We start from the raw sequence: 16,506 nt of genomic DNA, 5'->3' as shown, positions 1-16,506 counted from the left end.
GGCTGGGGGAGGCCGCCCGGCCCCGCGCCGCCCCGCCCCGCCCCGCCCCGCGCGAACTGGGCCGCACCCACTTCCCCCGGGAGGCGCCCCGCCGCGGCCGGGGCTGACGTCACAAGGCACCCAGCCGCCGGCGCCCCGCGGTGCGCGCCCCACGCCGGGACCCGCCGCCCTCTCGGCGCGACACCTAGGCGCGCCCGCGCGCGTGCCCGTGCCCGTCCCCGCCCGCCAGCGCCGCGGAAGATGGCGAGCCCGGCGCCCCCGGAGCCCGCCGAGCAGGGATGCCCGGCTCCCGCAGCCGCCGAGCAGGCGCCGCCGCCGCCGCCGCCCCGGGCTCCCCGCGAGGAGCAGGAGGGGGGCGCGCAGGAGGAAGGGGCGGCGGCGGGCGCGGGCCGGCAGGGGGAGGAGGCCGCCGGCGGGGTGGCCGCCGCGGTGACCTGGCTGCTGGGGGAGCCCGCGCTGTGGCTGAGCTGCCGCGCCGACGAGCTCCTGGGCTGGAAGAGGCCGCTGCGCGGCCTGCTCGCCTTCGTCGGGGCCAACCTGCTGTTCTGGTGAGAGCTCGGGGTGCGTGGGGACGCCGGGGAGGGCAGGTGACCTTGGGGCGCTCGGGGGCGGGCGGAGGGCGCGCCCAGGGCCGGGGCGGGGAGGTGCACGCCGGACCCCGCGGAGGAAGGTGTCAGCCCTGGCCCACTTTCTCGGCCACCTTTCTCAAACAGGTAGACACACACTCCCTGTAAACAGTTGTCATCCTCCGTGTGTGTATGCAGCCTCGCGGGAGAGGTGGTGGGCTCACCCCCACGCACCTGGACCGACAGGTGTGCCCGGAGTGCGCTTGGCCTTCGCTTTCCGAAACTCGCAGGTCTTGACCTGCTCGCCCAAAGCCTGCCAGACCACAAACACTTGAACGTGCATTCGTTCTTGCACCCAGAGCGGGCCTATCTGGACCAGCTTAGCTACACGCGCAAGACTGAGCCTGTCTCCATCAGCCACCTGAGATGGGCACTGAATGATTTGTTTTTCCGTTCCCTGGAGGGTTGGGTTTACCGTCTTTACTCCTTGATGAGAAAACAGGCGGCAAACAGGTGGATTAGGTACATCACCGTGCCCCGCAGGTGTGCAGTGTGGAAAACAGTGGTATTTTTAGCTGAAGAACAGAGAGAATACACAGGAATGTTCTGTGAAAAGCCCCTGATCAACAGGTTTGTCTCTTCAAAAAGCACCCTTCACCCCTAAAGACAGGGAAGTGTGTGGCTCCTTCATTGAAGGACGTGCCCTGTCATCTGTTACCAGTCTGATGGAGGGTGGAGAAAAACCTTCTTTGTCTGCACCTGTGTCCTCATAACAAGCATGACCCACACAGTGCAGAATAAGCAGAGCTTCAGCAGAGGATACTTGTTACAGGACATAGATTTCTTAAGCTTAAAGTGAGGAAATAAATGACCGAAACATACACAGCTTGCCACTTACTAGGTTAGCTCCTTTAACCTGAAGGTTTTTCTGCAGATCTGTGCTAGTCCTGGTTTTTCTCCTGAAATGAGCTGTTTCTTCCTTTCTTTCTTTCTTTTTTATTATTTATTTTTTTGGCTGTGTTGGGTCTTCGTTGCTGCACGCGGCCTTTCTCTAGTTGCGGCGAGCGGGGGCTACTCTTCGATGTGGTGCACGGGCTTCTCATTGCGGTGGCTTCTCTTGTTGTGGAGCACGGGCTCTAGGCGCGTGGGTTTCAGTAGTTGTGGTGCGTGGGCTCAGTAGTTGTGGCTCATGGGCTCTAGAGCGCAGGCTCAGTAGTTGTGGTGCATGGGCTTAGTTGCTCTGCGGCATGTGGGATCTTCCCAGACCAGGGCTCGAGCCCGTGTCCCCTGCATTGACGGGTGGATTCTTAAGCACTGCGCCACCAGGGAAGCCCGAGCTCTTTCTTATTAGACTCCCGAACGTGAATTAACCGCACTTTGGGTCTCTTAGCTGTCAGTGTTTCTAGAGTATATTCCGTAGTTCTGCAACCTGTTATGAAGTTACAGTGGGCACTCAAAAGAAGGACAATATAGTGTCTGATGCTAGATTGGGCAACAGTCCCATAGTCTTAGGGCTGGGTCTCCCTCATTTTACCAATGAGGTAAAATCCTCTTTCTTAATTTTAAATTTTATTTATTAAAAAAAATAGCCAATAGCCTCAGAGTTCAAAAGTTTAAAGGTACAAAAGGTTAAACACTCTGTAAATCTTTTTCCCATGCCTGTCTCTGGCTACCCACTTTCCTACCAGAAGCAATCAACGTTACGAGTTTCCTGTGTATCTTTCCAGACAGTGCATATTTCAGCAAATACAAAATATTCTACGCAAATTGTGGAATACTATCTGGACTATTTTTCTTCTTAGTGTACTTTGGCGATCACTTCCTTGTTCTTTTCCAGCTGCACAGAATTCCACTATATGGATGTCACGGATTAACCTGTCTCCTACTGATGGACTAAGATTGTTACCAACTTTTGCTGTGACAGCATTATAGCTAATGGCCTAAACATGCATTATTTTGCATATAAGCAAGTATTGCTGTAGGATGAATTGCCAGAAGTGGAATTGTTGCGTCAGAGGGGATGTGCACTTGTAGTTTTGATGGCTATCACTGTATTATTGCACTTCCCTGGAGTTCTACCAATTTATACTCAAACCAGCAGTGCGTGTGACTGCCTGTTTCTTTATATACCCTTGCCAACAGCATTTTATTAAACTTTTTGATTTGCAGATCTGATAGGTGAAAAAGGCTATCGCAGTATGGTTTTAATTTGCATTTCTCTGAGACTGAGCATTTTTTTCTCACATTCAAGAGCCATTATAATTATCTTTTCTTTGCGTTATCTGTTTACAAATAACTTTTGTCCATATTTTTAATTGAGCCATTGGGCTTTTTCCTGTTGATTTGTAGGAGCTCTTTTTTTTTTTTTTTAAATAAATTTATTTATTTATTTATGGCTTCGTTGGGTCTTTGTTACTGCGTGCGGGCTTTCTTTAGTTGTGGCGAACGGGGGCTACTCTTCGTTGTGGTGCGCGGGATTCTCATTGCGGTGGCTTCTCTTGTTGCAGAACACGGGCTCTAGGTGCGTGGGCTTCAGTAGCTGTGGCCACGGGATTAGTTGCTCCGTGGCATGTGGGATCTTCCCGGACCAGGGCTCGAACCCGTGTCCCCTGCATTGGCAGGTGGATTCTTAACCACTGCGCCACCAGGAAAGTCCCAGGAGCTCTTTTTATATTAAGAACTTTAGCCTAATTTCTGTAACATGAGTGGCAAACATTTTTTCTGTGATGTATTCTTAATAACATCTATTGAAAAGAATGATTTTCGCATAAAATAATTGAAAGGCATATTCGGTATTATTCGGGAGTGATGTTTTCCATCCATATATTTTTTAATAAGTCTAATGGCGAGGCAAACAATGGCCAGGCATTCAGTCTAATTATAGCTTCCTATTTATCTGTTTTATTTCTTCTCCTGTTTGGAGAATTTACATTCCATTTGTATATTTTCCTGGACAGAAACATGACAGTCCTGCCTCTTAAATTTGAAATACTTGTTAACTGGAATTTCTGACCCATTTATTAATTTTATTAAAATGTTGTTTTTTTCCTCATTGTTGCTTTTGAGGTTAAAATATTTTTCAAGGACTTTGTTTTCTCTAAATAGTGTATTTCTTATCAAGCGATCTCAAATTATGTGACACTCTAACACTGTGTCCCAAGGACTCTAAAGCTCTGGATTTTTTTAACATTTACTAATTGTTTTATTTTCAGTAGTGCAAATTGAATACAACCTAAATGACAGAACATAAGACAATGGTTTCATAAATGGAAGTAGTATATCTAATGAATAGATCATGCAGTTAGCAAAATGGTAATTAAGTATACTGCATAATATAAAGCTTTGTATTTTTTATTAAAAAATACCCAAAAAGATCAATGTTAGAAGCATAAGAAACCCAAATCTTGTCACTTTTCTTGATGTTATTTTTGGGGAAATGAACTTTTTAAATGCATATTTTTGATTGTTTAGTACCTGGTACCAGCACTAGCGTTCAGGATTTTGAGCCTGGGTTCAGAAGCTCTAACATTTATTACCTGCCCATTATCTGCAAGATTTTAGTGCTGTGCACTGAAAGCACAAAAGCTGAGACTTGGCCATAACAAATGGGTATAACTCAAGGCTGAATGGAGCGAGTGTGGTAAAGAGTCAGAGACGGGATCATTCGTTTTGATGCAGTTTTTTGCGGGGAGGTGGCATCCTGACTAGAAGGGACTGTGGGGTCTTCATAAGGAGATCACGCTCGAGTCAGATTTGGATGGACAGGAATGATTTGGGTAGATCTAGTATATGGTCGACAGCATTCCAGTCCTAAGGAATTGTACTTAATATTTCAACCAACATATTCAACTGATGCAATGCCACATGAGTTGGTGGAGAAAAGTAGGGGAGATGAGAGTGGCTGTGTGTTTCGGAGACACATCTGGGGGCAGTGGTTGCCTCGAGTGTCACACTTTGTGTTTGGACTTGTTTTCTCTATAGGCAATGGGGACCCAAAAATGCCTTGTAAAAGTGCCCATGAATATTTTAATGGGCAAGTAAGTTGTGGTACATTTATTCCTACCATAAAATAACATATAGAACAATGAAAATAAACTACAGCTATAGGCAACAACACAGATGAATTTTACAAACGTAATTTTGGGCAAAAAAAAAAAAAAAGCACACAATATATACAGAATGATTCGGTTTTTTGAAAACTATGCAAAACTAAACAGTATTGATCAGGGATATATTGATAGAAGACATTCTTATCTGCAAAATCAAGAGAGTGGTTATCCCTGCGAGGAGGGAGAAGGTTTGATGACAGAGGGCACGTGGAAGGTTTTGGAGTACAGGCAGTGTTCTGTTTTTTGACTTCAGTGGTGGAAGTTACCTGGTGTTCAAGTTATAATTATTTTAAAACTATGAGTGTGTGTGTGCATTCTTATCTTTGCTATATTTTTTGAAAAATACTAAAATACTAAATAATGCTTAAAAAAATTGGTATTCACTCAGAGCTCAGAGGAGTTTGATAAAATACAGACCGTAAAGCACCTGTCTCAAGAAGCAGGGTTTCCACAACCTGAAATAGATCGCACAACAGTCTTATAGTCCTAGGGTTGGGTCTCTCATTTTACCAATGAGGGACATGTTTGTGAATTCTTTTTCTTAATTTTAAATTTTAGTTATTAAAGAATGGTCAGTACAGCCTCACAGTGCAAAGGTTTAAAAGTATAAAATGGTAAACAGTTTGAAAGGCTCTTTCTGACGCCTGTCACTGGCTACCTGACTCCTTCCAGGGGCAACCAGTGACACCAGTTTTTAGCACGCCATCAAATAGAATGAACCCAGTGAAACAGAAAACACCCATTTGCTTTTGTTTTTAAAGAATTAGCTGCTTGCGGTATACTGTCAATAAAACGCACACACTCTAAGTGAACAGTCAAATGTAAACGCCCATGGAACCACAATGGCAATCAAGATCTAGAACATTCCATCACTCCTAAAGATTACTTTGGCTTCCTTTCCCACCCGTAGCCACCCCGGGGATTGATCTGTTTTCTGTCCCTATAGATTAGATTTGTCTTTGTTAAAGTTTCATATAAATGATACCTTGTAATATGATGTTTTTGTGCCTGGCTTTGCTTACCCAGCATAAAGCTTTGCGATTCATCCCTGTTGTGTATATCAGTTGTTTGTTTCTCGTTACTGTTGACTAGTCTGCCACTTTGGGGATATACCTCAATTTGTTTATCCATTTGCTAGTTGATGTTCTTTGGGGTTGTTTTCACGGTTGGCTATTATGAGTAAAGCTATTGAAAAAATTCAGGCACAAATCTTTGTGTGAAATGTCTGGTTTTGGTGAGAGGAGTGTGGCAAGCTCTGGCCATGCTTTGTATGGCCACGTGGCAGTTGCCTTGGGTAGCAAGGGCTGGAGGATTATGTCTGTCTTCTTGGTCTCCTTGCTGGTCATGATACTGAAACTGAATGCGACACACAGTGCAGCCCGGAAAGCTGCTCGGATGTGATTTAGTCTTGAACCCGCAGTTGGAGACCATGCATGCAGAGAAATCTATGCTGGGCCTCTTTCCTCAGAGCATCTGGCACTACATGATGACATTACCCTCCACTTGTATAAATAGTTCAACTGCAAGAAACTGATTAGCCTGAGGTGAGGACACAAGGGCATGCCCTTCAGGAGACCTTGGGTGCTCTAACTTTTGCCGTATTTCAGGCTGGGCACCTGTGCAGTATGGAATGCCCAGGACCCACTTAGAGTCCTTGGAGGCCTGTCCTCTAGAGTTGGTTTGGAAGGTTGCAGGATCCAGCTCCCACTTGATGTCAAGAGCCCCTCTATGCCATCGCTGATGGGTTGGGCCAGCTTGCATTAGAGCAGTGCCCCTCAAAGAGCGATCTCTTACTGGCATCATCGTGGCCATCACCTGGGCACTTGTAGAGATGCAAATCGTGGGCTCCACCCCACACATATGAGCCAGAATCCCTGGGGTGGGGCCGGAGCATCTGAATTTTCTCCAGCTCACCAGGTGACTCGAGTGTGAGAATCACTGCATTTGAGCACTTTCTGGGATCATGAACTCTCTTCTCCATAAGGCAGCATTTCCACTGCTGGACAACTCTGACTAAAAAATATTTTTCCTATACTGAGTTAAGCTCACCTCTTTGTTATCTCTACAGCTGCCCAAGATCCGGGCTCCCTCCCCAGGACAGTCCTTTGTCTGTTTCAAGATTTGTTCTGTTCTCCATTTCTTCTTTCCCCCAGATGAGAAATCCTGGGCTCCTTGCACTCACCAGACTCTTCTGAACATGCTTCAGTTTGTACGTATTCCTCCTCAAATGCAGCATTCTGAGATGATGTAACCAGTGTGTACTTTTCCCCATCTTCCTGGACAGAATCCTTCTCTTCACATGGCCTGAGATAGAATTTCTTTATTCTACTTGATAGTAACTCCTTTGACAGCCACTACTATTAATGATTGCTGCTGCCATCAAACTATACCCGTGTATATAACTATTTACGCAGGTATAGTTCGTCAAACTACAACTAGTAAAATTATTAAGGATGCTCACATTTAGCACCTCATTTAAATCTTAACAGCAACCAGTGAGGCAGGTATTATTCCCTTTTTACACAAGAGGAAACAGGCCCATAGAAGTTAATTGAGTTATTAACGATGACTTTAACCTGTACTATTCAATAGAATATTTGCAGTGATGGAAATAGTTTACATTTGTACTGTCTGGTATGGTAGCAAGTACCCTATTGTGGTTATTGAGCTTATGACATGTGGCTAGTGTGACTCAGGAACTGTATTTTTAATTTCCTTGAACTTAAACTTCAGTTCAAATAGCTGCATGTGGTTAGTGGCTACCCATATTCAGTAGCACAGTCCTAACCTGGGTCACGGGCCTGGGTGATGAAGCCATGTCCTTTTCTACAAATTCAGTGTTTCTTTCTTTTTTTTTTTTTTTAAAAAAAAACTCTATTACTCTAAGGAATAATAGAAGACAGATATGGGAACCAACAATTAGGGCTTACATTTTTCAGTGTTACAGAATTTCACTTAATAGTTTCAGCATGGGGTGAAAATAATTATGTTGGGAGAGGGTTGGTTCTGCATTGAGAGGGATCTTTTTTAGCCTGTTAGCGAGTCTAGTTCACGTCCCTCGCCTTATCTCAGCTCCATCTGGGCATCAGGAGCCGTGGAAGAGTGTCTGCTCCAGACCCACATGGTGTTGGGTCCATGGGGTATACCAGAAGTCCCAGGTCTGCACTTGGCTCTGAGAGCTTACTCTCTGCTTTAGGAGACATGGCTGGTTCAGTGAATTGATTGAAACAATGCACCACACTTCTAAACTGTATGCCACAGTTTCTAGGGCTTTACAGTTTAGGAATAGTGGATATCAGAGGGGTTTGGAATAGTTGATGAAATCTCTGTGCGATTTATTGTATGTATAGGCCTAGCAGAGAAGGTGTAACTATAAAAGTAAGGTTAACAGTGAGGGCTTTCCACGTGGGACAAACCCAGGTATAAATGGGGGACGTGCACTGGATGTTGTCAGTCTGGGGAGACTCACCTGCCTCAGGCTGAGGGTACATTCTGGGGAGCAGGAAAGAGAAATTATTATTCTTGTATGCATGGAACCAGCATGGGATCTGAAACCCTGTAGATGCTCAAAAAGGTTTAGTGAACTGGACTGGACTAAAGGGTATTCCCCTAGCCTGGATAGGGCAGGGCTGGTTTAAGGAAGGTCTTGCAAAATAGAAAGGCTTCAGGTCATTGAAAATAGTTGTGGACGTTTTTTATATTCAGTAAATGTTTCTTGAGTAGTGGCCTCATGTGCTTATTCTTAGACCCAGGAAATCTTTCACGAGTTCCCATGTAAGGCTGTTCTCTAGGCCTTGGTCCTTTAGCACCAGGAATTGCTGCTTGAGGACCTAAGAAATGGGGCTGTTTTTACCAGATTAATGCTCATTCTAGAAACCCATCAGGTTTTCTTCTCTAGTGTAATAACCACAAAGCTCATCTTTAGTGATCTTGCACAGTTTTATGGTTATGCCTATTTGGGTAATAACTTTCCCTCAGCTTCTTTTTGCTGCTGTTTTTCCTTCTTATCCTGTTGTGCATGAATGTTTTTAAGCTGCCTGACTGATCGAAATGAGTACAAATAAATGAGGTGTATCATTATCACTAGCTGCTGGGAATGCAGACACATTCTGACCCCTGGTAAGAGGCACAGATTAGTAAGCAAGTAATTCTCAGGTTATGCTGCGAGCACTAAATTATCATACATGGGCCAAAATGAGCCAGTAGGATTTCCTTAGGCAGTAAATGGGGGTATGGAGATTGGGGAAAAGACAGGATAATCAGTATGTAAAAAGTGGAAGAGAACTAATACATATTGAGTAGCTATTATGTGCTAGGTACTCAGTTAACTGATGGAAGCTTGAACAGGGTACACAGTAGCACTCATAACTATTCATTTATATATAGAGAGAGGGGAAGGGAAGGGGAGGGGAGGGGAGGGGTGGGACAGGTATTTTATGTTCTAGAGGGAATATCCACAGGTGAGTTTGGAAAGAGAAACATTGGGGTCAGTTTCTGAAGAGTTTACTATTGGATTGTGCTAAGGAATTTGGACTATATCAAATAAGCAGTCTCTGTCTATTTTATGTAAGTGCCATCATATATATACCGTCATATAGCCATAGTCCCTTTCTTTTAAGACCTCCATTCAAAAATTCAACAAATATTTATTATCTACTACATGCTGACACTGTTCTTGGTGCTAGAGATGTAACAGTGGACAAGAAAGCATGAGATCCCTCTCCTCATGGAGCTTATATTTTCGTGGTGGAAATGGTGGAAGAAAGACAATAAACAAATGCACAAAATGCTAGGAGAAGCTAGGTGCTGTGGAGAAAACTAAAGCAGGGACAAGGGACAGGGAGGGACCAGGAGGTGCTACTTTTCTGGGGTAGTCAGTGCAGGCTTCTCAGAGGAGTGACTGTGAGCTGACGCCCGAAGAGCACATTAGGGAAGGATCCAAGCAGCTACTTCTGCAGCAGAATGCTCCAGGCAGAGGGAACAGGCTGTGCAAAGGCCCTGGGGTGAGTGGGCTGGGGGTGTTTGCGGAACAGCACGGAGTCCAGTGTGGCTGCAGCTGGTTGAGCAAGCAGGAGACACCATTAGTTTTAGCTCAGAACTTCATGCAGCGAGTGTGCCAGACTATGCTTACCGCCTTTCCATCACCACCACCCCCCCCAACCGGGTGAATGAGGGGAGCGAGAACCTGGGGCCAGAGGTGGGGCAGGACACCTTTGCAGGAACACTTGGTGGTGAAGAGGGGCAGTGGGGTGGGGAGACTCTGGCGATAAAATCAGGACGACTGAGTGATTTCTTGGATGGGAGAAGAGAGGGGGTGGGGGAGTGCCTCAGCCTCCGAGGGTAAATGAGGAGTGGCTGGTGTTAACCATTCTGAGGGTCACTGGGGTTGCAGCAGGGGACGGGTTGGGTTGAAGTACAGATGTGTGTGTGTTGGGGGTGGTGGAGTTTCCTAGGGAGCACCTGCTGGGCTGTATGAGAAGAGAGCCTGGGGAGAGTGTGAGGAAACCGACCTCAGCAAGGCGGTGATGAAGGAGCATCTTTGGCAGGAGGGTCAGGGCGCGGCGAGTCCCAGAGAGCGGGGTTCCCCGGGAGCCAGGTGAGGTCGCGGCCGGGTCCGCTAGGGTTCCATCGGCAAGTGCCCCTTCCTGGCCGGCATGAGGGCCTGGCCTTCCCAGTCACACCAGAAGGGGGACCCTCCCTTCCTCCCAGCCCCTCACCACCTCCTCCTGCTGCAGCATCGTGGCTCAGTCTCTGTGGAGGACAGAACTCCCTACCCTGCCCTCCAGGGCCCCTCTGGGATTTGGTCCTCAGGCCAGATCCTGACTTGGCCAATGGGGAGTTCAGACAGTTTAGGAAATCCGTTCTCTCCCCAGTGCCTGGCTTTCATGCCTACCAAGATAGCTGATTTTGAATGTCAGAAGCGTTCTATTGTTAGCTGTTTCTGTTGATTCCAGCTGTGGAAGAAGGACCTTGGTCCTTGTCTTTGAGGAAGGAATTCAGCAAAGGGACCAAGACTGTGAAATAGAGACGGTGTTTATTAGAAGCAAAGTACATGTGGAAGAACACACAGGCAAACTTGGAGTGAGTTGCGTGCAATAGGGGTGGCTTAGGTTGCTTGTATGGGGGCAGTTTTCCGGGTGGTCTCCGGCCCGTCGTCTCACTTGTGCTTTCACGTGATCAGGGCCCAGTGCTCCTGCTGGTATCTTATCTCCAAGTATCAGCGGGAGACCAGTTGCAGCCCCTCAACGTGGAGCCAATCTCCTACCTCACTGTGTTCACTCCTTCTGCAGAGTCCTGAGCCCGCCCCCATGCCATTCTCCACCTGCTCTGCTGATGCCCGATGGGTCCTCTGACAGGTGCTGGCATCTGTGAGGATGCAGGAATGGAGAGGGAAGGGTGGAGACAGGGGAAGGGAAGAGGGACAGCAGGGGGCTCTGGGGAAGCCCATGGGGGCTGGGCGTAGAAGGATACCTCCTCCTCTGACACCTGAGGACCAGGGGAAAGGTGGGCACACCTGGAGGGCAGGTGGCTAGGGGGTCACCTGCCAATGGCAGCTGATTTTCCTTTGAAGGAGGAGGAGGAGCTCCTGAGACTGAGGAGGTTGAGGGCGGATGAGACTGGTTGTTGCTTTCGTGGGGAAGGACGTCCATGTTTACAGTCCCTTTCTTGTACGACTCTATTTTGCTGTTGGCTCTTAGCATTTTTTTCTGTTCGATCTTTCTAACTCTCCAACATTTCTGGAAAACTTCTTTTGATAAAGGTCAACTCTATCAGACCCACACCTCAGTTTCTCTTTCTCTTTCTTTCCCTGGGAGCCACCCTTCTTGGAGTCCTTCTCCCCCTGTTCTGATCTAGTCTGATTGTCCCCTGGGCCTGCTGTCCCTGCAGGACATCTGCGTCGTCACCCCGTTCCCCCTCTCCCGTGTGAGAGCCTCTGTTACTGGACCCCTGCTGAGAACGGGGTCAGCAGCACCCATGTCTTCTCCTTGAGATGATTCACGATGGTTTAAGGTTTAAGGTTTTCTTGTGTTTGCTCTGAGTGCTTTGCGTCTGCCTGTCCTCTGTTACTGGACTCTTTCTTGGTGGCCTCTTCGGTATCGAGAGAGTACATCCTCTAGCATGTTTTGAGAACTTGCGTGCAGAAAATATCTTTATCCCACCCTTCCAGCTGATTGCTGGTTTGGCTTGGCTTAGAATTCTGGGTGGGGAATAATTTTCCATTAGAATTTTGAAGCACTGCCCTCCTTTCTGGCTTGCTTCCAGCGTTGCTTTTCGCAGATGGATACCTTTCCAACGCCTGATCTCTTATAGATGGTCTGCAATTGGTCCAGCTATTGGTTTATGATTTCTGGTATTTGGGTAAGGAGTCAGTCTGACTGCTGTGTTATTCTAGCTTGTGCTTTAGATCTTCGGGGCAAGCTTAAAACATTTCTTTTTGCCTTTCTTACTTCTGGGACCCTTTGTTTGCTTGCCATGTAAAGGCTGCATCTGACTTCGGTGGTCCATTCTCGAGATGGGTGGAACTGAACACAGGGCTTCTGTGTGCCTCCAAAGGTTACTCACGCAGAAAAGAGCCTGAGTGGCACCTCCCTGCCCCCCCGAATCGTGCAGGGATGCTGCCCTGGCTGGATCCCATGGGCTTGGCTGAGTCGTGCCCCGGTGGGTGGGCGTCAAGCCTGGCACCTGGCCCGGCTGTGCGGGAACTTGCGATCCTAGGATAGGCTGGGCCTAATTGAACTAAAAGGCGGAGAGAATTCATACCTTGACCTCATTAGCACAACGCTCAAAACACGTAGTGTCCTAACTTGTCATAGACCAGGCCACCTTGAGCCAGAGTGTCACTGTTTACATTCGAGGTCTGGTTTGGAGCCAAATGCTACGTTGCTGCCCCTTTCTGCTTGTGTGCTTCCAGAAAACCACGCTGGCACTTATGGGCGTGTGTTTTGCTGATCTGTGTAGCACTGAACGAAATGGACATCCAGAGTCGCAGATTTCAGCCCAGGAGTCATAGCATGAATCTATTAGAATCACCTAGGAGCCCGAGCTCCCCAGTTCTTTGGAGGTACTGACCTGCTTTCGGTATTTCAAACAACTGGGGAAGAGGCTTATTTCTATGACAAAGTTGCACTCACTCTGACCTAGTAAACTGTGCTATGTATTTTGTTAGCAGCTAAAACCTTGCAAAAGAAGGCACCTGTATGATGAAATAAAAGGTAGGGAATCCTTGCTTCCGTTTTACCACCTCATTTGATAGATGAAGAAACTGAGTCCCAAGGCCCCGCAATGAGCTGGTGACAACGTGACCCTTTCTGAAAACTGCACGCCACCAAGTGTGGAAGCCATGAGCACGAGGAAACTTAGGAAGGTAGAATCACAATGTTCCCAAGGGCAGAACTGCCCACCACATGATTTTACAGGCCCGTGTGGAGACTCTGCTGAGTGGATCCAACCACACCTCTGGGGTTTTGAGCGTCTGGAGTTGGTGTATTGACACATCTCCCCAAGACTCGCCAGGCCCCTCCAGAGCTCCTAGCTGTGAGCTTCAGGCATTCCCCCCAGACTTCACCCTCCCTTCTTACCTGCTGTCACAGAAGCCAGAGCTTGTAAAAGTCACTTTTGACAAAAGGAGACTTTCTCCTGCTCTCAGTAGTCATGGCTTGCATTTGACTTGCACATCTACTCAAAACAAGATGTTTACCGTCCAGCTGACGGAGTACCACCTTCTTTCAAATGATGAGGGTAACTCCATCCTGGGAGACCTTTCCTAGGGAGAATTCTTGTCACTTGAAAATGTATTTATTATTCAAAGGAAATATTTTTATATGTTCCTGAACTACAAAAGGACAGTTATGTTTGCTCAGACGCCACCAAGACCTGTTGAAATGAACATCGACCCGGTCCGTTTAATAGCTATATTTTTTATCAAACCCAGCTTAAGGGCTTTTTTGTTGTTAATAAAATCTCTTGAAAAGAGCTGTTGATCTCTTCTCTTCCAGCTCTCCTGTAGCTGGTACACATAATACGGGGCGATCACAAACAAAAAAACTGCGTGCACTCAGTGTTTAAAAAAATTCAAGCTTTCCTGGGAAATAACAACAAAATATAAAAGCAAGGACTAAAGCTATCTGTTCAAACAGCAGGGTTTAGGGATGGTGGTGTGCAAGACTGCAACCGCTGCTGACTTGCCCATCCCAGGTCCCCCGAGGAGAATTTCACCAGGAGTCAGGAGGCAACCTTGTGGTCTCTAGCCCTGGGGCTCGGTTGCTCATGAATTGCATAAAATCCAAATCCATCTTTGTATATGGAGGAAATGGCTCATAAGCTGGAGGAAGGGACATTATATAAAATTCCTCTTGCAGCTGAGTTCCTGTTCCATGAATGGATATATCTTGGGGGTATTGACTGTAGTTTGGAAACCTTACTTCATCTATTAAATCATCTTTTTAGGAATGAATATATATTTTCTTGGCATACCTTATGAATTTAACTTCCAAATACCTTCGGGATAAATTCAGAACAACAGCTTGCATTGTCACGTCATGTAGAGTATCAGAAAGCTTTAGTAAGGGACTTAAACCAGTTTATTTTCATAGTTTATGAAAAAAAATGGTACATATGTTAAATTTAACCTTTTTCTTATAAATGAATCTAAATATTTAAAGATACTTGACAATAAAGTTTCACTTTTGCCTCAGGTTCTAAGTTCCTTAGAATAGATTTTAAAATATAATCTAGTGGAAATGGAAAATATGATCTTAAAGTTGCTTTTTCTGTTTTTTAATTAACTAGTATGAGCGAATACTAGCTTTCATTTATCAGCATGGAAATTGATAATTTCCATTAAAATGTTTCACTTTTAATAATATCACTGAACGTTTTAGCTCTGATGTTGCCCGTGGAATCTCTGCTGTGTATGGGTTTGCCTGGCGCAGAAGGTGGATGTCTTAAGGCTCATGAGCCCACGATTCATGACATGCTTGCCGCGTGCCTGTGGTATTCAGAAGCATGGCTGTTAACAAAAGAACTGTGGTTGGATATTGTCTTTAGAATGTCAGTGATGATCTTTGACTTCTAGTTAGAAGAACTCCCAGATGTGTAGAAAGAAGCCCAAGCATGTATCGTGTATGGGTGTGGCTTTCGCGTAATCACGGCTGCTCCAGTGACGGGGGTGCCTGCGCTGGCCAGGGCACCATCCTCCTTGACCTGACCAGTCACATCGATATCACAGTAAAGCTCGCAACAGGGCTTTATTCAGCACGGTGGCAAGTTAGGAGAGCCAGACTGACTTCCCTTTAAAGAGATACAAATTAGCCTAAGCCAAGGTCCCAGGGCCATCATGTTGTCCGTTGCTTCTCAAAAGGTCTTCAAAAACTGCAGAAATTTTCACGCTCCTCGTGCAATTCTTCCCCCCATTTTGGCAAGCTGCTACTGTTATGATAGTGTGCTTTAGGAAGTTCATGATTGACCATGACGTTAATTACACGCATGATTATTTAATTACGTTAATTGACTCATCCATTCAACAAACGTGGAATGAGCCGCAATGCAGAAACGCATTATTGAGCACCTGCTTTTGGCCAGGTAGTGACCTCATCCGGGGGTGACACTGGTGATCTGGACAGAGTGGGTCCTCCCCTCATGGAGCTTACAGTTTGGTGTCAGCAAATGATAAACAAGTGAGCAAGCAAATGATATACAGGTGGGAATCAAGATGAGTGCATGAAAGGAAAAGACGTTTTTCTGGGGAAGCAATGGGATGACAGATATGATCACGGTCGGCCAAGGAGGCAGGTTCTCAGGGTTGTGTTGCTACTGAGTGTGACCCCGGGGCAGTGTCCTGACCTTGTGCCTTTACCAAGCTTTTGAAACGCCTTTTGCCGAAGAACTCCTGTCCTCCTTGTTCAGAATAGCCGATCCCTTTTGGGGAAAGCAGGTTTGAAGTTCTGATGTAGCTGACTGCACGGTTGGGGTCATTATAAAAAGACACGTTAAGAACTGACCAAAGGCATCTCTCTGTCATTTGTAAGCAGAGTTTCACCTCGCATTCACTGCTCGTCTGATTGAAATGCCAGCTTATGATTGAAATGGGGATCCTCTTCGGTGGCAGGCTCCTGGTGCCTGCTCTTCGCGGCTGCGTCGAGGCGTTTTCTTTCATTGTTCGTGTTTAACGCCAAATGTTATAAACACAGAAGCTGAGTCGCTCTCTTGGAGAGCTTAATGAGAAACTGTCGCCTTTGCTCATCACGTGTGCTTTTACTCTGCTTCCTGGCATTGTTTTTCACGGGTGTTGTCTGTATGTTGGGAGAGTTAATTTGGCCCTGGGACTCTCAGGTGGAATTCTCAGGAGGACGTGTGTTTTCCGCTAGAAGTTGGTTCCGACCGTGCTAAGGGACGGCTTTGTTTCCCTTGTTTAATTAGAGACAGCTGTGGGGCTGTTGCCGCCACCCACGGGTGTTCAGGGGAGGGCGGGCCTGTTGGTGATGCCCCCGCCTTCCAGCGCAGCCACGGGAGTTTGGAAACTGCGGGTGTTGGAGGGGGTGGCTTTACTCCCTCCTGTAACACTTTCAGTCACCATTTATCTTGTCTTCCTCTTTTATTGCTCCTTTTTTGGCAAACGGTGAAAAGCATTAAAAACAAACAAACATCCCAAGAGGTTCACTTTTTTTAACCATTTTTTAAAAATTGAAGTATAGTTAATTTACAATGTTGTGTTAGTTTCTGGTGTACAGCAAAGTGATTCAGTTTTATATATATATACACACACACATACACATATGCATACATACATGTATATGTATATGTATCTGTTCTTTTTCAGAGTCTTTTCCATT

At 46.4% G+C, this 16,506-nt stretch overlaps 1 protein-coding gene across 1 annotated transcript in view; it reads left to right on the top strand.

The window, feature by feature from the left end:
- The first annotated feature begins 116 nt into the window (after nucleotides 1-116).
- The window catches only part of RETREG1 (reticulophagy regulator 1), a 125,220-nt gene continuing 108,830 nt past the window's right edge, over nucleotides 117-16,506 (top strand). Inside the window, exon 1 of the mRNA XM_082380355.1 lies at nucleotides 117-548. Within this exon, the coding sequence (XP_082236481.1) occupies nucleotides 241-548 (308 nt within the window). The 5' untranslated portion in view covers nucleotides 117-240. The remainder of the gene's footprint in view (nucleotides 549-16,506) is intronic.

Source organism: Balaenoptera borealis (assembly GCF_965194805.1).
Source record: "Balaenoptera borealis genome assembly, chromosome: 2".
Taxonomy (NCBI): Eukaryota; Metazoa; Chordata; class Mammalia; order Artiodactyla; family Balaenopteridae; genus Balaenoptera; species Balaenoptera borealis.
This window is presented reverse-complemented; position numbering and strand designations above follow the sequence as displayed.